Consider the following 19,451-nt stretch of genomic DNA (forward strand, 5'->3'; position numbering starts at 1 on the left):
CGGCCCCGGCTTCGGCGCGATTGCTTTGAGGCGATATAAAGATCAGTCCGCAGACGCCAGAAATTATCGAAGTTCCAAAGCACCAAGCTCTTCATCTCTGCAATATTTCTCCTCAGATACTCACTTTCTTTTCGGACCAAATCCTTCCATCAGCATGGCTATACGGTCCCTCGCCCTCGGGTGGTTGGCCATCTCATCGCTTCAAATCGGTACTCAAGCCCAAGACTTTCGCACCAACTGTGATGAGAACTGCGAAGCTGCGTACCGTTCTTCACTAGCTATCGAAACCAAAGACTGGGTCAATGTGGACGTCAATGTCGATCCCTTCTACGCCAACCCATCGAACCTCTCAGACTACGCCGTCGGAGACTTGGTAAAATGGCAAGACCTCACGGGCACCCAGGCCGCTAAGATCTGGACCGTCCCCGCTGGCATGTCCCTCTCTCGCTTCTTCTACATGAGCGAAGATATTGATGGCAAGCCCCTTCCCGTTAAGTCAAACCCCCCACTTCCCGGCACCCCCCTGTTTCTGGCACCCACAAAAACGCGAAAATCCACCACAACGCAATGCCCACCCCCAACCTCCTTTTATCACAACATTTTCAATTCGAGTCCAAATGGGCTCATTTTTTGCACATACCTTCTTCTATATCTAATGCCTCAATATACCGAAGATCAGCTTCTGCTCTCTCGAGGACATCTCAAACGGCAAGAGTCAAAGAGCCTCATTGGAGTATGGGATACCACGATCAACCCTCCAACTACGTCTCCAAGGTGGTCAGACTAGGAAAGTGGCTTTTGCTGACTGGCAGAGGCTGTCTCCTGACCAGGAGAGTAAGCTGGCACAATGGGTTCGCATTCAGGCTTCGCTGGGCCTCGCACCAACGCACCAACAGGTGAAGGAATTCGCAGAGCGAGTTCTGGCTGCTGCTGGGGATACCAAACCATTAGAAAAGGCTGGATCTATGCCTTCGTGAGAAGGAACCCTATCATTAAGGTTCAGAGAAGTCGTTCCATCGATTCTAGACGCGTTAATGGGGCATCTACTGAGGTCATTAGGAACTGGTTTAAGTTCCTTGCTATCCCTGAGATCAAGGACATCAAACCAGCCAACAGATATAATATGGATGAGACTGGCATCCTCGAGGGTCAGGAGCTAATGGGTTAGTGCTGGGCATGGCTGAGACGACGTCTGTTCGCAAGAAACAACCTGGGTCGAGGGCATGGGTCTCTATCATTGAGTGTATCTCAGCCTTGGGTAGGGCACTTCGTCCTCTTATCATTTTCAAGGGAAGACGGTCCAACAACAGTGGTTTCCATTACATCTGGTTCCATACGATGGGTGGGAGTTTACAGCAACAGATAATGGCTGGACTACAGACTTAACTGCCATTGAATGGTTAGAGAAGGTGTTTATCCCACAGACTATGCCCGAGGCTGAGGGCGAGGCTCGACTGTTGATTGTGGATGGGCATGGAGTCATACGACGACAGACTTCATGTGGAATTGCTATATTAACAATATCCATTTACTGTTCTTACCACCACACTCCTCTCATGTCCTCCAGCCACTTGACCAGTCTGTCTTCAGCCCTGTTAAGTCAGCCTATCGGAAGGAGCTCGGTTACTTGTCTCAATGGAACGACTCTACCATTATAGGTAAAAGGAACTTCCTGGACTGTTACCAGAAGGCTCGACTTGCTGGTCTATCAGTCTCGAACATCAGAAGTGGTTGGAAGTGGACTGGTCTACACCCTGTAGCGATGGTTAAGCCCCTGATGAACCCTATGGTATTACCTGAGCCTTCTGCTAAGCCCACCACACCCAAACCAACCAGTCGGGGCAAAAGCGATGCCATAATGGTCAACAAACTACCCCTGTTGAGCCATGGGATTCTGCTTCCTCTGCAGTGGTCTGGTCGACACCCAGGAAGCTGGCAGAGCTCAGCGGTCAACTGCACTTATACACCCAACTCGACAATGATACCAGCACTCAACGGCTGCTGTTCAGGAAGGTGAAAAAAGGCTTCACAGAGCAGGCCTGGCAACTGGCAGCTGCCCAGCAGCAGCTGGCTCACCTGAGGGCCTACCAACGCTGCAGTTAGGAAGAGGAAGACTGTTCAGATCGATCCCAACACGAAGTTTGCGAACATCAGGGATATCCATCGGGCTCAAATCGAAGCGGGTGAAAAGGAGGTTATTACGGCTGAATCCAGCGACTCTGAATGCCCTAGTGAGGCTGGCAGTTGTATTGTAGTGGGTGTGGTTGAGGATCAATAGTTAATAGTAATGAGGAGGTTGGGTTGTGATCCCATCGTTTTTGTGGGTGCCAGAAACAGGGGGGTGCCAGGAAGTGGGGGGTTTGACTTACCGCTTTTGCCCTGCTCCCATGGTCAAACCCCCAGGGCAAAGACAAGCCCTTCCGTACCATTGTCTGGGCCCACGGAACTGCGGGTTACAGTCGTGAGTGTGCGCCGACCAATCATAGAGGACTCTACTATGAGTGGGAGGCGCCGTTCATCCTTGCTCAGGCAGGGTACGCCGTCATCGCACCCGACTATGCTGGCCAGGGCAGTGACATTCCCCAGGGCTTCATGTACGAGTCAGGAGCACTCCATGCTGCTGATGTGAGCCACAGCCTTCAGGCAGCTCGCAAAGCCCTCGGTGAGCGGCTGTCCAAGGAATGGGTCGTTGTTGGACACAGCGAGGGTGGCTTGACTGCGTGGCGCACCAACGAGAGAGAGGCAAAGGCTGGAAAGGCCACTGGCGGATTCATCGGTGCCGTGTCGGTTGCGCCTGCGCTTCGGCCCTTGTCACTCATCCCCGAGTCATTCCGCCGCGCGGCCGGAGGCCCCGTGGGAGATGTGGTATCCGTCTACTTCCTCCAGTCTCTGTCAAAGCTCTTAAAGTCGATCCGAATAGAAGACTACGTCAGCGACATTGTTGCCAGCCGCATTCCTCTGTCAAACCAGGGATGTCTCAAGACCGGCGGTACTATCTACGGCAGCCTGACTGAGACTCAGCTGTACAAGAATACCAGCTGGCTGACACACCCCGATGTCATTGACTGGCAAGAGCGCTACAACGGAGCCGGCGTGCACCAGTGGGCAGCCCCGATGTTGGTTGTCCAGGGCACTAAAGATATTCTCACTTACGCCGAGACTATGGAGCAGGACTTTGATGCAACCTGCAAGGCTTTCCCCGAGTCGCCTGCAGAGCTGCTTCTGTATCCCGAGCTCGGTCATGACCAGGCTTTCCAGGCGTCGCATGTCGATTATCTGGCTTGGGTTGCGGATCGGTTCAACAACGTTTCCGTTTCCTCTGGCTGCAGCAAGAGGACGATTGAGCCTGCGACCAACCACCCCTCGCTCATCCATCAAACTTGGCAAGGATCTCCTCAGTGATTGATAGCCGATGAGTGTCTTGCAGAATGCAATGCTCCTAGATAGGTTATGTATTGGACCAAAGTAGTTGAGTATTGCTCGGGTTGTCGGAGAGTATGAGTTTCTTGGCTTCGGCCGCATAGAGGTCCAAGATTTCTTTTCTTCTTGTACATATTTTGATCTTAGTCGATACTTCGAAATGACAAAGCCTCATTGAATAGGTCATTTATTGAACATGATCTGACCTTCGTAGATGGAATACTCCGAAAACGATGTGGTCCGTAATGAAAATAAACGTTTGCTTCCATCAATGACTCCTGGTGAAACCCGGTTTACTGTCGCCTTAGATCGTTAGACTGTAATGGTTTGGATTCTGAGTCCATCAACTTTGAGTGGTTAATTGAGCTTAGGAAGTACTCTAGTTCAAATACCAAAGCACGATACGTCCAGTTGGGGGAAGATACTGATAACAGCCAAATGCGTCGGCTCTGTGGCCCGGTATGCCTTCGCTGGGAACTTATGTGAAGTGATGCTGATTGTGAGGTTTGACACATCGGCATTGAAATGCAGACCAAGGTGTCGACACGTTGTACCCGCGAGCACCTGCAGGTACCAGGCCTAGCTGAACCAAAATTCCGGGACTTGGTCTCACGCAGAGAGCTCCACAACTCTCGGCAGATCTACAATACTACACCGGATGAACCGCCATGGTGAGACGAACCGGAAGCTTAATCTGAGTCTTGAATCGACGCTTGGATCACAAGTTAGAACCTTCTTCCAGACATATCGAGGGTTTCCTGGCTCAAAAGGGCTTCTTGCTCAAGGACACGACAATGGTGGCTTTGCGTTTCCACCAACGTTTTGAGTGATGGCAATGACCAAGTCTATGAACGTGAGCCCCCTGCGACAAAATTTTGTACACCTCCCTTTATCTGACCGCCTCTTTCGAAAAATGGCTCAGGTGGGATGAGGAAAATTAAAGAAGGCTGCGCTGCACTGGATATGTGGTGTGTGTATGTTAATGATGGCACAGCATAACTTCAAGTATAGGTAGTTCTGGCACGAAAATCTGCGGATCGTCAAGCATTCATGAATGAGACGAACAGAGCCTTGTCGAAACGCGGCCGTCTACAGGCTCTTTGCTGATGCCCTGTAATGGTTAGTTATCCCATCTTCTTTGACTAGTATGTCGACTGGGCTGGATTTCCGGCCATTGATGGTACTTCTCTCGCTTGACGAGAACTCGTAGACTGTGGCGAGCCCCTTAATGGGTCTCAATTCCCGTGCAGGCCAAGAGAGAGGAGTTTCATCTCGTGGAGAAAGCTTAAATAGAGAGGCTAGCCTCAGTCTGGTGCGCAAAGCGTTGAGACGGCATTATATTGACTCGTGCGTGCGCCAAAGCTGGCTCAAGCTGGGTAGAGGAGTTGCGGGAGAATGCGAGACCGAGTCAATCATCTCAAAGTGATAGAACTGACAGTGTAACAATTTCCTTGGCTCGAAGAGTCTATGAGGTATATGATGTAGAGCATGACCTCTGCATGGAAAACAGGAGACGCCTTTAGATTCCCATCGACTTCAATTTCATTACGACTCTGCAAGATCTAACTTGGTTGAACACAGAAACACAACTCAATTCCCAGTATGCACTCAATCCCCACAGCTGACACTACACCGTATCTAACTATCATGTGTCTGAAGCCATGCAGTTCTCCGGCTTCTCTGGCGCACTTGGCGCAATGTCACTCCTGTTTAGCATCGCTGAGGCAGGGTGCACTGAAGTTGGCTCCGGCGATGGAAACAACCCACTAAGATGCACATCATACTCCATCCCGAGAGACATCGGCACTAGCGTCACCGTCGGCTTGCAAACCCTCTCGATCGGCAGGACGAATCCAACCCAAAAGACTTACGAGAAGGAGTTTTTCTTCTACGATATGAAGAACGAGGTCAACTACCAGGTGAACTTTGCTGTGCAGTTTTGGAACCCAACGACCAACAAGGTAAGCACAAGACATGTGCCCCTTCCCAGCCATTGATGTCGGGGTGTCTATATGGAAATATGGTAAAAACGCGGAAGCAACAATGCTAATACTCGACATTGTATAGAACGCATGGAAAACATACAGCTTGGCAGCAGGAGAGAAGTGCAACATCAGCTTTCAATCAACTTTACAGAATGTCAAGCTCACTTGCTAAGGAGCTTGCGCGAGGGTGGGGAGTTCATAGAGAGTGGTCTGTTGGCAACTTCTTGACTTAAGCGTTCAAGGTTGATTGAGAATTATGGAGTTGCAACGGGAAATTTTACCTAAGATACCATGCATATAGAGATTTCAGCGGGAATCAACTTGCTTTCCCACTTTACAATGGCTTAAAGTTGCTCGTCCGGCACAAGGTATTTCCAAGCTGGAGTTTTGGTGTGGCTCTGAACTGACTCGTAGAGTGGCTGACGCTCCAAACTCAGCTGGGTTGCAGGCGTCAGCTGACGCTCCCAGCACAGAGGAAGCACAGAGACAAACAACAAGGGCCCAAAACCGGTGTCTGTCGGCGCTACCGGAGTACGCATTTGCCGTGGTGATCTCCGTCTTTTCGCGACATGAAATGCTCAGTCGGGAGCAAACACGAAATCAATATCGTCGGGCCATGATATTCCCGTGCTGCGTGCAAGCTCCAATAGCGAGCCTAAAAACGAGGCATGGCCTCATTCCTCCAGACGCAAATGACGCTCGGCGAAGCCCATGATACCATCAATCTAGGCGTTCTGGCCAACATGGCCCGACAGAACACCTTCCGAAGGACTGGACTGCCCGCTCTGCCAGCTCTGGACTGCTGCGCCGCGAGGACCCGACGAATGAGAGCACATGCTTACGAAGAGAACCCGGTATGCATCGTTCGACTTGCAGAGTCACGCTGAGCACAGCTGGGCAGAGACACCACGCAGAAAGGTTCAGATCTTCGAAATCCTTCCAACCAACGAGGGATAGCGCAAGAGCAATCAGGCTTAGTGCAAGATCTTGCCCCCATTTGGTCCCAAAGGAGCCATGAAAGAACAGGGGTTCCGGCCTTCTCCATGCCCAAAATTTGGCAGTTGGGTCTTCTGCAGCTTGGAGGGAACCCCCCGGAAAATGAGAAAAATGACAGACCCGCGCCATCGGGACACACATCACACCACCAAACCGCCAGATCCGGCCGCAACACCGCACCACCCTCGAGCAGAGTCGAACTATCAACAGACAACACCGGGAAAGATGACCACTCCAACCACACCACGCTCGGGAGAAGCAGGTGAGAGGCAGGCGAGTTCGAATACATAAATGTCTTCAACGAAGATGGGGGGAAACACGATCTCAGATGCACTCCAGTCTCACATCGACCACACAAAAGCAAGCTCAACTCTTCAGTGTTTCAATTACACAAAAGTCCACTGCAACTATTCCCCGGTTTACCTGAACCACCCCCACCGTTCACACTCACACGATCTACAACCACCTCACTTCAACCCACAACTCTCACAATGGTCAACCAACCCGCCAGAATTCCCACCACTACCCCGGCTCTTGCCAGGTTCCTTCCCGCTGCCATCACCGTCGGCATTGGTAAGCCCAGTTTTCAGCCCTACCACGTCTCCAGTGAAGACAACTAACACACCTTGCAGTCTCCGCCGTCGCCCTGAACATCCGATCCCAGCTTAAGACTGAGTCTCAACAGATGGACCGCTTCTTCTCCAAGTACAACAACCCTCAAAGCGAAGCCGCCCGCAGAAAGGTCTTCGAGGATCCCTCCGAGGACCCACGCAAGAGCTGGTTCAACGCTCTGGGCCGATCGTAAATCCTCGTAGGTCAGAGCTACTTGGAGGGAAATTCTTGCACATACTACATATTCATTACTGGGGCGTTTTCTATTTGTTCGGGGAAGAGATGATATCATTGGCTTTGGTGGTGAAGGCGTCTTGCTTCGCTTTGTTTTGCTACTACCCTCAAGGCATACAAAGAGAACATGTGGAGGGGTAATTTCTAGCTTAGACAAGTATTAGTCGGATATGTCGTTTCGATAGACAATGACAAAGAGTTAAATCACAGGGGTCCACTTCATCATCGACAGAAATTGTAGCCATTGATATGATCATGCTCAATCTACCCACATGGTAGTATAAGTGGCTGGTCCGCACTACCTCAGCATCGGCGTTACAGCCGTCTATAGACGACGTGAATTATGTAGGCTCTAGTAGATGTGCACTTGATATGAGCCGACATGAAGATTCTGTGCATAGCTCTGATGTCACCAAGACAACTACATGCCAAGACTGAACCATCTCCTGACATGGAATATTCCCAAGGTCATGGACACCAAGAGGATTTGTACCTGACGAGTTATTCTTCTCGGTCCATTTGATTACAAATATCTTGGTTTCATGAGGATTGCAGTATTTAAAGTTAAGCATCAGATTTCTGTGAATAAGACTTGTTTGATTAATCATTGTTCTAGTCACTATCCCAATCAACTACTTTCTTGTAGCTAAAGAAAAAGCCCTGGTCGTGCCTAATATTCTTGACACCCACAGTTCCTTCGTGCTATGACTGACCAAATCATAAAAGGTTGATTTACGCGCCGTTGCCGTTGTAGGCAACGAGGTTGGGGCTACCGGAAAGGGTGCCGGTGACACGGCCGGAGGTGCCGAGGGCCTTGATGCGGCTGGTGACGGCAGCGGGGGTAGAGAGACCCTCAAGAGCCTGAAGGTAGACGGCGAGACCGGCAACGTGGGGGCAGGCCATGGAGGTACCGCTGATGGTGTTGGTGGCAGAGTTGCCGCCGATCCAGGCAGAGAGGATAGAGACACCAGGGGCGAAGATGTCGACACCAGCACCGTAGTTGGTGAAGGAGGCCGGGCGCCAGCTGGAGTCAATGGCGGCAACGGTCAGGGCGTTGGGGGCGTTGGCGGGAGACTGGCTGGAGACAGGGAGAGGGTTGCCGTTCTCGTCTCCGTTGCCGGCAGCGACGACGGAGAGGACGCCCTGGGTGTAGGCGGCCTGGATGGCGGAGGTCCAGGTGGTGGAAGCGGGGCCACCGAGGGACAGGTTGATCACTGAGCGGGCGGCGCGGGACTTGGAGGTGATGTCGTTGACGGCCCAGTTGAAGCCGGACAGAATGGAGGAGGTGGTGCCCTGGGCGCCCTGGAAGACCTTGACGGAGATGATGTTGGTCTGAGAATGGGATGTTAGTATCAATTACGCAAGAAGCTCAGATAGGAGTTAAACTCACCGACTTGGCAACACCGTAGGTAGAGCCACCGATGGTACCGGCGACGTGAGTGCCGTGGCCGAGGGTGTCAGTGTGGGTGCCGGTGAAGGCGTTGAAGCCGAGGGTGACACGGCCACCGAACTGGGTGTGGGTGGAGATGACACCAGAGTCAACGACGTAGGCGTAGGTGTTGGCACCGGCAGAGGTGTCGTAGATGTACGAGGTAGAGCCGGAGGTCTTGTGGGAGATGGATCCCAGACCCCAGGGGGCACCAGACTGGGTGGTGAGGGCACGCTCCTCAACCTCAAAGTCAGAGAGGTACATGTAGTAGTCAGGCTCGACGACAGCAACCTGTATCATAGTGTTAGAGGCGTGCTCATGTGATATCTTGAGTGGCTGATATTCGTCAACTTACGTCGGCGCTGGCCTTGATCTCCTCAATGGTAGCCTCATCAAACTCGCCAGAGTAGGCGTTCCAGTTGCTGATGTTGAAAGTGTTCTCAACACCGACAGTGTCACGCTTGCTCAGGGAGCGTCTGTGGACGTCGGCGACCCAGTTCAAGTGGGACTCGACACTGGCAGCGGCACCCTCCTTGAGGGTGACGATGTACTTGCCGGGGGCGGCCGCGGGCTCAGCGCGTCTGTTGACGGCAGCGGGGGCGGCGAGGACTGCCGGGAGCAGAGCTCCGACGGCAAGAGCGAGGCGGCGAAGGGAGGCCATTGTGATGATGAGGGGAGAACCGAGGAGGAGAAGTGATCAGAGGAGAGCGGATGGGGCTGAAGAGACAAAAGCTGAAGATAGGGCGGATGTCGTGTCCATCTTTATACTGGATTTCCAAGATATCGACAGAGGCTGAGATGGATGGAGTTGCTGTCGATTCCATCTTTGACATTGCGCATATCGGTGTAGTATCTTGCGTGATGTCCCGCCAAGCCCTACGGTCTCCAGCTTGAAGCTGTCAAGCTTCCTAAACTGGTCCTAGAGCGGGAGGTGCCAGGTGCTTGAGCAAGGAAAGTTGTGGATTCCCCGACTCCATGGGAGCACGCGAGAACGAACATGCTTGTTTAGGAGCTATTACCTTCCAGAAAGCTAAAGCTGACCTACTTCTTTACCCGCTGTTTTCAAGCGCGCCGAGCCTTTGCGTCCAACTTCCTTGTCCCAGGCCTCCTCCCCGGTTAATATCTGGGAGTTGGATCTTTTGTCATGTTGTCTATGTGGTTCTGGCACGGGTTCAAGCTCCGACTACGGCAGCATAGTCAAGCGAGAAAGGGGTCCCAGACTTTACACCGATGGATCGGACTTCAAAGAACATCAAATTTGATTATCTAAGGTAAATGAGAGGACCGCCCACCACTAGCCCCGCGGAGGCAGAATTGTGGTTGGCTGGGGGCACGAATTGACTCAAGCTGACTTACCATTGAATGAGACATTGGAAGGGGTTTCCGGCTCTTGATTTGCTTGGGAGTTGTTTACCAAGACCGTCGGAGGTTACCTTAGCAGAGGAGCCATATTAGTCCAACTTATGCTTAATGTGGAAGGTCGCGTGTTGACATTGGTTGGGCCACCCGATGTAGGGATTACGAACGGACCAGGACTTAATTAAAAAGCTACGCAAACTCCACACGCGCCCTAACCTCTTCCCGCCTGCCACATCCGTCCTGATTTCCGACCATAGAGGGGGGCTCGCAATAGACTATCTGGAGGCGGGAGATCCCCATATGGCCCAATTGCCGGCCAAAGAGCACTGGCTTCGCGGTCTAAACTAGAAAGCTGCCCCGATGCGGTCTCTGATCAGCGAGGTTCAGGTACAGGACCATGTGTGATGGTGGGTGAATGGTCTGGGGCAGAATATGCGGGTAAGCGCTGTTGCATTCGAGGGGACATGGACTCGGGCGCAACTCTGCAGCTGCGGCCTTCTGTGTTGAGTGAAGACACCAAGAAATGACATATTGCCTTTTCCCACAACCTCGTATTCCTATCGATCGTGTGGGTTCGCATTCTGAATTCAACGTCGGAAGATGGAAACCGGCATGCAAACATCTAGGTTGGGAAGTGACCTTGAGGCGAGTAAGACGATGCGTTCATCCCATGTCTGCGTTGGCAACCAGCTTCCTGAAATGATCATCAAGCCTTCTGATGAAGGTGTCTTCCCATTTGCAAATTGGCGCGTCAAAAGGCGGTGCTTTTCCGTGCTGGCTTGTGGAGAAATGCGCTCGGATTTCTCATTCAGGCTGTTCAATACGTGCAGCGACGACAGTGGCCATACCAGCTTCATTGATGCCACTGGATGCTCCGCCCAAGAGCGCGCCAGTTAGAAGCGAATAGCGCCCGACTTCCCCTGTCCTGATAGTCGATTAACGCTGCGGAGTCTTCGCCAAGAGCCGCAACTAGGAAGCTCGGCTTGCTTCGTTGACTGGGGTCAACTGCCGTTTAACGTTTGACTAATTCGAGCGAAGGAAGAGGGGCGCGTATGGAGGGGGCCTCTCGGGCATGATAGTCAAGTCGAGTGGCTGAGGGACTGAGGAATCTGGTGGCAGCGAGAGAGGGAGGGAGGGGAAAAGGCCGGATGGGCTCGGTGCCGCCCGATCGCGTGACTCGCGTAATCACACTCAATGGCAGGCTTCATATTCAGCACTAGCAGGATATCTGCCTCTTTCTCGTCTGTGCAATGCATCTCTGTCTTCCTCTCTTGGTCTTCTCGTGAGATTCCAGGTCAGTAATCCCCCCGTGCGTGCCGTGGCGGCGGCACCGGCAGAGACATTGGTAAGGCTTGAGAAGAAAGAATGTGAGGGGCAAAGAGAAATGACGGCATGCCGCATGCCCGTCTTGGAACCAGCGGTGGATGTCCCCCGTCCCGGCCATAGCTTCCCCTGATATTTCTCGGCACTGCGCAGACATCGCAGATATTCTGGGGCCAGGCCGGTACGGTGGAGGGAAATAGGAAGGAGATAGATCGCGTAGCCACGCTAAGGGGCATTCGCTCAAACTCCGCTGATATGGCATCACAAAGTTGGGCCATTCGAAGAGAGCTTCTTGGGCATCTTCCTGTGGGTAGTCTCGCGGAGGCCCGAGGTGTGGTGCTCGGATTCGATTTTCCCATTTATTCACCAGGACCATATGCAACTAGATTATCTGTTCTGCCTTTTTGATGTCAGCTTAGTTTATGTTAGAGTACAGAACCACAACGGCCCGGTGGGTTGAATTCGAGAACCACATAGTGCGTCCATGCGTGGCATGTGAAGACTCCATCGATCCTCGAGGCCCCATTTGACGAGGTCCATTTCCAGGTTGCCAAGCAACAGGCTTTGTGGGGCCGATAGGGACTGGGTTCGTATTGACACCGGCTTGGCACAGATATTACAGTGTCAGCATATTGCTTTGCAAGAAGTTGAAGTCATCACGAACTTGTGTTTGGGTTGAAAGCTCCCAAGCTTCACGATGTCGTCCATGAGGCTCTGCAAGACTCTCGGATCCCGGATCAACTGTTCGTCTCTGAAGCTAAGGTAGAGAATAAGGTGCATGTAACCTGCGGTACTGGTGGGTTGCACTGCCTAATCAGGCAGGCTGATGTCTGGGACTCTGGGAGCAAACCGATAACCTCCCACATGCCGGCTAACCAGACGGCCCCCCAGTCGCTGTATGCAATGCGACGATAGATCCCACCGGATGAAAGTCCTTCAGTGATCACGAAGCCAAGGATACATTCTCATTGCCTGAAGGATTCGAGTCGCTGAATTGACAATGGTCTCAACTTGAGCTCGTTTCCCGTGCGCAAGGCTCATATTAATGAGTACAATCGGCAATTCATTCCTTTACTCAATGCGCTTGATCCACGAGAAACGCGACCGCGTGCAAGTCTTGACAACGCGCCCGTCGAGTGTTCTTGAGTATACCGGCGAAACATAGGGAATTTCTTTTAGTTGGCAACCCCATGTCTAGGGTGCTGTGAATAGCGCTGAGCTCTATCCGCATTGTGCAACCATCCAGATTACTGGGATCACAATAAAGGAAGCTGCCCTATCCAGAGAATCGGGTCAGAGCACACTTCTGGCAACCTCTTTTCAGCCTTACAAGATAAGCTTGCATACGTGTCGCGCCTGTGACTGGGCCCCCAGCGTCGGATTAAGGACATTCACTCTAGATCTCGATTACTGATCCCCGCCGAAGTAAACAAAACTTGAATTAAAAGAGTAAGTTTCGAGCAAAATTCGATATTGAAAAGGCTGCGTGACTATATGATTTACCTAGTATGGTGCAAGTAGAATAGGACTTACTTTTGTACACTTCGATCGCTTGGGAACAAAACAAACGCAACGGAGATTTATAAGTGGTCACAGAAAACTAGATTCTGGGTCGCCAGTCAAATAACATAAGATATCGACGTATCCCGCATACCTCGATAGTCGTATCGGTGGCTTATTGACTCCATCTGGGATATTCTGTAGTAAGTAGTGAATCAAAGTACTTGTCAACTCAATGTCTAACGTTTTGAAGATATCCCAAATATAGTGACCAAATTCATTTGAGAGCTTGTTGTGAACACCAGGCGGCATCATCTATTAGATTCTTGGAGTCTGGATATAGGCTTGTTGAGACCTAGAATTCTGAACTTGACAATAATGCAGTTCAAGTCCACGAATACTTTGCTTTCGGTGAATGCATGGTACATTTGAAGATGCTCATGTACGAAGCAGCGATAATCCTCGGATAGAACTCCATAGTCCATCTTGAGAGGCTCTTGGGGTCTATAATATTATATGGAGGCAATCTGAACCTCGTATTTACACTTTCAAGAGGAGGCATCCGCATCCGAAGCTCCTTTGAGGTTGTCTTTGGTGTGATTACTTGCATTACCCTCGAGCTAAATGAAATAGTCAGAAGTCAACAACTAAACTCACTCGTAACTTTCTGAGTCTCGAAAGGCACTTAGCTTACCCCAATGAGCATGCGCTTATCTCCAGGTACAATCATCTCGAAGCGATCGTTTATGATACCGTACTCGAAGTACCCTAGTCGGGCGATAGGATTCGTCTTGGAAACATCAATTCTCCCATCCGTCAAGACGCTGTCATCAATATGAACGCCGACAACTTTGCCGAAAACCACATCAACAGTTCCCATTGGCGGTTTCCCGGGAAGCCGCACTGTCTGCATATACTCGCACTCAAAGCGAACAGGCGAATTGGCGACCATGGGTACGGATGTCTTCAGGCTCTTTGACCAAGTCTTCGTAAGGCCAGCTCTCTCAAACTCGTCCTCGTTAGGGCAGATGGCTTCCGCCGAGATGTTGACGCTCTCCCGGAGGGGGTACGTTGCGAGCTGCCAGCAGAAGCTTCCGGTACGCTCAATGTTGTTGACGGTGTCTTTTCGGCCTTCTGCGTACGTTTGGTTCGCGCTGAACATGACCATGGGCGGGTCAAAGCTGACGTTTGTGAATTGGCTGTAGGGGGCTAGGTTGTGCTCGCCTTCGGGTGAGACGGATGAGATCCATCCAATCGCACGAGGTACTACACATGCCTAGATATTGTATGTTCAGTGAGATAGTCGATAGCGTCTTTTGGGAAGCGATTGGTAACTCACTTTAAATGGATCATATGGTAAACCATGATCATCAACACCGGGCTGGTAAAACATTGCAAACAAGGTTGTGAATGTCGAAAGAATGCTCAATGGACTCTAAGCGTGGAATGATACCCGAAGATGGAAAGTGCAGTGACTCTATGTAAAGTAGTTTGCTTCTTGGCAATTTATAACCAAAGTCAGGTTGAAGTCCGAATCCCCCTTGGTCGGTGAAGCCGATTGATGAAGTGAGGGGTCTACTGAACTCCCGCCGTCGTCCGACATTCGGAACCGTTTGACGTCACTGTGTCGGAGTATTCGGCGCTTCAGGAGCTGCGCTTTCGGACAATTCGGGCCCAATTTCACATGCCCACTTGCCGATTTGCCGTAATGCCTGACTGAGAACCAGACAACTGTCCACCGTAAAGACGAAGTGAACCCTTGAACTACCTTGTTTGTAGACTTTCATCACTGTTCCTTGCTCTTATTCTAGCATGATTGCTGGCCTGTGCACAGCTTGCAACGGAGTGTATGCCGACTCGAGTGAGAACACACAGCACCAGGGACCACGGAACAATCCCCAGCAAGCAATTTCACATAACCTAAGGCATGGTGACATCGAGCATCGTAAATGTGGTAGTATATCAAGTCTCGTGGAGGCAGGAAAAATCAAGACTGGTTCATAGTGGTATCCTAAGTAAGCGCTACTAAATTCAAAGAGTCGGGCAACATTTGACGAGATAGCAGATATATCCTGCAAGCCCTCATCCGCCGCAACTTGTCCTCTTAACCATCTAGGCCACCCAAGCTTGAGGATCGACAGCTCTAGGCTTTGGAGTAGCTTGTGCCGTAGCGGCGGGCGAGGACACGGAGCTGGTGGACCCGCCGGAGATGGTGTCGACGATGCATTCGCCCTTGGCCCCGGCTTCGACCTTTGTGCACTCGTCGTTTGTGAATCTGGAGGGCACCTTGATGCACAAGCCTGCGCTCTCAATCTCTCCACCCTTGGAGGTACACAGGCTTGAGATACCTTCCAGGCTTACGTCAAAATCGGTTGCACTCGCGCAACGGCAACGGAAGATCTCTTGGGAGACTGCTGCACTGTAAGTTGGTTAGCATGTGCGTTTTTTTTTTTTTTGCTCAAAACACAGAGCGAGTGTACTTGCCCAAAGAAGGCCACGATCATGGTAAGGAGAGATGCCTTCATATTGAACGCTCGAATCGATTGTTGAAAGATGAATATACAATTCAATTGTTGAGTTCGGAAGAGAATGTGTGTTTCTCTAACAAAGTGGGAGGTTGTGTTTTGGCTGCTTGAGAAAGTTGACTTGGGTTGCCAGACTCGAGAAACTATTTAGGCCGGGCCTGGGGTACTTATCCCACATGAACCGATTTGTTATCGGATGGGTCTTCGGTTTGCTGCATTACCTACATTGCACTTCACGTTCTCGGTGTCGTAAGACTTGGGCGCAGCTGGCTGGGTGCATCACCAAGCACAGCGTTGACTGACTCGAACCATGCCGCCAGAGCAGCCAGAAAATGCTTCTAGAAGCCGGTGCTGCTAACACGAAACAGGAGCTGCCCTGCTGATGCGAAACTGACTTTCGAGCTGCGGGCCAATGCATACTGTCTTCGTTACTAAAATAAAGTCTGAAGCAACTGGAAGTGCACCGGTACCCAAGTTTTCCCATATTTGACAGCGGGCGTCGGACGATCCACTTGAGTAGACTCGTTCACTCGGCGGCGTTCTTGGCAAGGCGCTGGCAAGCTGTGCTTTCTATCCCGAGGCCGCCAGCGATCGTCAGAGATGTCCTTGGTACAGCCTGAAAAGTGGAGTTATTTAAACTTTAATCTTATGAATGAAGGTCGAGAAAGGTGATGATGTGACAACTGCAATATAGCCGAGACTTTGGAACAAGCGGACTTTCTGACTTTGACTTCCATGCCAAATTGAAGCATCGTCTGCCGAAGGACACTCATCGCCGAGGCGACAACCATATTAAAGTATTCGCCAAAAGTGTCAATTGATCACTTTCATCACCACACCCACGGGTGCAGAATTTTGATAGAGAGCTTGATCAAGTACGTGTATCTTAGTTCGCCTGGCACAAAACAGAGCCTTTAGCGGCTAGACGGCCATGCTCTATCACCCAAGTGTTTTATGTTCTTAGTCCTGTGTGCGGGGCCGGCCACCCCGACATGGAGGCTCCGGCAAGTTTGGACAGAATCTGTAACTTGCTCTCGGCGACGACCGCTTTTATGCTGCCGCATAATATTATTCTCTCTTTGGCCCAGTTCCTCAGCGAAGTAACTTATGTGCGCAAATTAGTGGTTATTGAATCCCATCGTGCCAACTTTGGTCTGGCCGAATCGGTTCTGTTGACAAAACATGGAGCCAAGAGGGTTTCGATTTCTAAGCGGACTTGCGACTGCACGGTGTCAAATTAGACATCTCATCTAAGGGAAAAATATTTCGGAATAAATAGGCATGAGGTGGCGTAAGTAAGAGTGAAGGCTACCTTAGGCAGAGAGTTGGGGTATATTCCAACATGGGCTTAGATTCGTTGAGGACGGGGTATAACAATATTGGAAAAGTTCATTTAAAGATGTCAATTCATTACAAACCGCTTCATAGATAAATCGAAAGTTTATATTCAAGATGTGTCTATAGTGCTTTTGCTTGATTTGTAAGGGGGCTGACTGACATCTGCAGTCCGCCTGTTTTCACAAAGAGCATCTGTCTATTGCATCACTGTGTGAAACAAGAAATCCGTCATAGATTGACATTTGAATTGCATTTCAACCGTATACGGAAGGCTAACGCCGTTCAGGCTGCCAATCAATTCAAGACTCGTTCGGCGGAAGCCCGTTCAAACTGGCCTCCCGGTTCAAAAAAAGGTGTGAATGATATCCGTCTCGTGGCAGCCCAGCGGCACGTGGATGAGATAGTTCTAGGCACGCCTTCGCAGAGCATTAATGAAAAAATCATTATCATTGCCGATGAACCAAGCCTCGGCATTCGGTGCAGGTGTCCCTTCGAAGGACATTCCTCAGTACCATTGAACACCGTAGAATATAGGTTCAACTCAGTCAGAATAGCAACTGGATCTTGATTCAGTAACTTGTGTTTTGTGCAGATTAATTCATTCAGGATCAAGTTCTCATTAATAACGCTTAAAGGTATCCACGCTGTATTATGCAACCCAAGTAATAGGTATGCATGGATGAGAATATATGGACATCCTGTCGAGGTGTGTGACTGCTTCCAGCGGCTCCGATCCGCTCACTCATGGTTATTGTCCTCTACAACATGCGCATGTGTCTCCAACGCAAGTTTCTCCGTCTTCCGAGCCACCTCTTCCGTCAGTCTATCCTCGTTGCCATCAAGAATGACTGCAGTCTCTTCCAGGCTCATCTTTCCTGTTTCCACAAACAGGAAATACACCACCACAGCCTCAAAAGCCAGCCACACATCATATGTGATATAGTACTTCCATTTTGAGTTCGTCACGCCAATCGGGTTGGCGTACTGGTTGAAGATCAACGCCAGCGCTACGAACAAGTTGTACAGAACCAAGCCTTTGGCACGCAAGTTGAAGGGCAGAATCTCCACGACGTAGGTGACCTGGAGCGCACCCCATCCCACGGTGAATGTGACGTTGTACAAGAAGATCATGGCCAAGACACCCTTTGCGAGGCCCGGGGATCCTGCGCCAGTGAGGTCGGTTTGCTTTTCATATGTCGCCTGAAGTGCTGTCCAGATGACGTAGCACACGAGAGATCCGATAGTCGAAGCGAGGAACATCGTTCGGCGACGGAAACGGTTGACGAGAACGGAGGCGAGGAGGCCCCAGAATAATCCCCATAGAGTGATGAGGGCGTTTATTAGCGTCTGCGTGTCTTGAGAGGTATACCCGATCGAGTTGAGGATCAAGGTCAGGTAGTAGCTAATCAGACCGTTGCCGCTCCTGTCGAGATAGACTTAGATGGTGATGAACAGGTGAGGCAGCAAAGCGTATGACTTACCACTGTGAGAAGAAACCAACAGAAAGAATGATGAAAAAGCGGCGCCGGTTACCTGGTGTCTGAAAGAAAGCCATGTACGACGTAGTCCGCGATGCTTCCGCCTCTAACCTCAGTGCCGTCCTGATCTCTTCCATCTCTAATGGGACGATGAGGTCAGACGCATCGCCGTTGGCGTGGTACTTCACCAACAGCTTCTCGGCTTCCGCATCCCTCTCTTTTGAGATGAGCCATCTCGGAGACTCTTCGATAAAGAAGCACAACCCGAGCTGCACCACGCTCGAAAGTCCTTGTAAGATCGAAGGGATCCTCCAAGCCCACGTGTTCCCGATCCGAAATGTACCAAAGGTAATCCACGCGGCGCTCAAAGCTCCCAATCCCCAGAGAGAATTGTAGATGGATACTAGCGGCGCTCGCTGGGACGGATACGCGAGCTCCATGATCATAAGAGGCGCGGCGGTGATATTGAGCGCGAGGCCGAAGCCGAGAACACCGCGAGCGACGATGAACATGGCGACGTTCTGGGCTGCGCCTTGAAGGGCGACACCGATGAGGAGGATGGAGGCGCTAACTAGAAGCGCGGGTTTGCGTCCGAAGCGATCGCAGAACCAGGCGCAGAAGGGGAGTGCGAGGAGCTGGCCCACGTTTTGGATCGCGTTCAGTCTGTTTGATGTTAGGGCAGACTCAGCGTGGATGCATGAGAAGACTCACAGTCCCAGCTCCTGAGCTCCAGGGTTATTGAATGATTCTTGCCATGTGTCCAGAGATTGGAGGCCATTCATCATTGAGCCATCGTAGCCAGTTGCGTAGCTCGTAACCAACGAAAGCGCGATGACACAGTTGAGCTTGACGATTCCCGCATTTGAGAACCAAGCGAATGCCCCTCTCTTGTTTGCGATAGCAGCGTCAACAGTGACGGGAATACCGCCAGCTGGCTCCGTTGTTGCGGCAGCGTTTTGCGACATTGCTGCGGTTGAAGGACGAGACGTTCACTATCATTCCGAAGACAGTCGACACGGCAGGATCCCGTAGGGACGGGGGATACGGCGTCGTTATTATGCTACGAGCGCCGAGATAGCAACAAGCCAGGCCCGATCCGTTCGTATCCCACTCGGCTCCCGATAGCAGGAGCCTCGATGTTACCATGTCCGGCCAACCTCCGGGCCGGAGTCACGTAGGGCATCTCACAGAGTAGAAATTGTTGGGGTCGTGTAAACCTCAACCTACTGATAGGGGCCCCCGAGGGGAGATC

At 51.2% G+C, this 19,451-nt stretch overlaps 7 protein-coding genes across 7 annotated transcripts; 3 read left to right on the top strand and 4 right to left on the bottom strand.

Moving 5' to 3' along the window:
- Positions 1 to 154: 154 nt before the first annotated feature.
- Positions 155 to 3,402, top strand: HER10_EVM0007273 (uncharacterized protein; the record flags this gene model as incomplete). Its single annotated transcript, XM_035476832.1, has 2 exons — positions 155 to 490; positions 2,404 to 3,402. The coding sequence occupies 2 exons, from the start codon at positions 155 to 157 to the stop codon at positions 3,400 to 3,402; spliced, it is 1,335 nt and encodes a 444-aa protein (XP_035329586.1).
- Positions 3,403 to 4,975: 1,573 nt separating this feature from the next.
- Positions 4,976 to 5,577, top strand: HER10_EVM0012326 (uncharacterized protein; the record flags this gene model as incomplete). Its single annotated transcript, XM_035481723.1, has 2 exons — positions 4,976 to 5,381; positions 5,488 to 5,577. Exons 1-2 carry the CDS (start codon positions 5,082 to 5,084, stop codon positions 5,575 to 5,577), a joined length of 390 nt encoding a protein of 129 aa, XP_035330199.1. The 5' UTR covers positions 4,976 to 5,081.
- A 1,315-nt stretch (positions 5,578 to 6,892) lies between these two features.
- On the top strand, positions 6,893 to 7,206 carry HER10_EVM0001019 (uncharacterized protein; the record flags this gene model as incomplete). Its single annotated transcript, XM_035470783.1, has 2 exons — positions 6,893 to 6,974; positions 7,034 to 7,206. 2 exons carry the CDS (start codon positions 6,893 to 6,895, stop codon positions 7,204 to 7,206), a joined length of 255 nt encoding a protein of 84 aa, XP_035328831.1.
- Positions 7,207 to 7,979: 773 nt separating this feature from the next.
- On the bottom strand, positions 7,980 to 9,337 carry HER10_EVM0006842 (subtilase; the record flags this gene model as incomplete). Its single annotated transcript, XM_035476416.1, has 3 exons — positions 7,980 to 8,579; positions 8,638 to 8,967; positions 9,032 to 9,337. 3 exons carry the CDS (start codon positions 9,335 to 9,337, stop codon positions 7,980 to 7,982), a joined length of 1,236 nt encoding a protein of 411 aa, XP_035329535.1.
- A 4,069-nt stretch (positions 9,338 to 13,406) lies between these two features.
- Positions 13,407 to 14,407, bottom strand: HER10_EVM0002412 (flavoprotein oxygenase; the record flags this gene model as incomplete). Its single annotated transcript, XM_035472125.1, has 3 exons — positions 14,198 to 14,407; positions 13,553 to 14,134; positions 13,407 to 13,478 (listed from the first exon to the last, which is right to left on the bottom strand). The coding sequence occupies exons 1-3, from the start codon at positions 14,249 to 14,251 to the stop codon at positions 13,407 to 13,409; spliced, it is 708 nt and encodes a 235-aa protein (XP_035328986.1). The 5' UTR covers positions 14,252 to 14,407.
- Positions 14,408 to 14,956: 549 nt separating this feature from the next.
- Positions 14,957 to 15,490, bottom strand: HER10_EVM0009498 (uncharacterized protein). Its single transcript, XM_035478984.1, has 2 exons — positions 15,343 to 15,490; positions 14,957 to 15,277 (listed from the first exon to the last, which is right to left on the bottom strand). Exons 1-2 carry the CDS (start codon positions 15,381 to 15,383, stop codon positions 14,971 to 14,973), a joined length of 348 nt encoding a protein of 115 aa, XP_035329870.1. The 5' UTR covers positions 15,384 to 15,490; the 3' UTR covers positions 14,957 to 14,970.
- A 1,969-nt stretch (positions 15,491 to 17,459) lies between these two features.
- On the bottom strand, positions 17,460 to 19,385 carry HER10_EVM0009104 (uncharacterized protein; the record flags this gene model as incomplete). Its single annotated transcript, XM_035478603.1, has 3 exons — positions 18,911 to 19,385; positions 18,203 to 18,862; positions 17,460 to 18,144 (listed from the first exon to the last, which is right to left on the bottom strand). Exons 1-3 carry the CDS (start codon positions 19,162 to 19,164, stop codon positions 17,460 to 17,462), a joined length of 1,599 nt encoding a protein of 532 aa, XP_035329810.1. The 5' UTR covers positions 19,165 to 19,385.
- Between the last annotated feature and the right edge of the window lie 66 nt (positions 19,386 to 19,451).

This window comes from Colletotrichum scovillei, assembly GCF_011075155.1.
Source record: "Colletotrichum scovillei strain TJNH1 chromosome Unknown Contig00009, whole genome shotgun sequence".
Classification (NCBI taxonomy): Eukaryota; Fungi; Ascomycota; class Sordariomycetes; order Glomerellales; family Glomerellaceae; genus Colletotrichum; species Colletotrichum scovillei.

Coding starts and splice junctions, on each gene's coding strand:
- HER10_EVM0009498 (XM_035478984.1), bottom strand. CDS start 15,383: ATGAAGGCATCTCTCCTTACCATGATCGTGGCCTTCTTTGG. Junction 15,278..15,342: donor ATGATCGTGGCCTTCTTTGG/GCAAGTACACTC, acceptor ACCAACTTACAG/TGCAGCAGTCTCCCAAGAGA.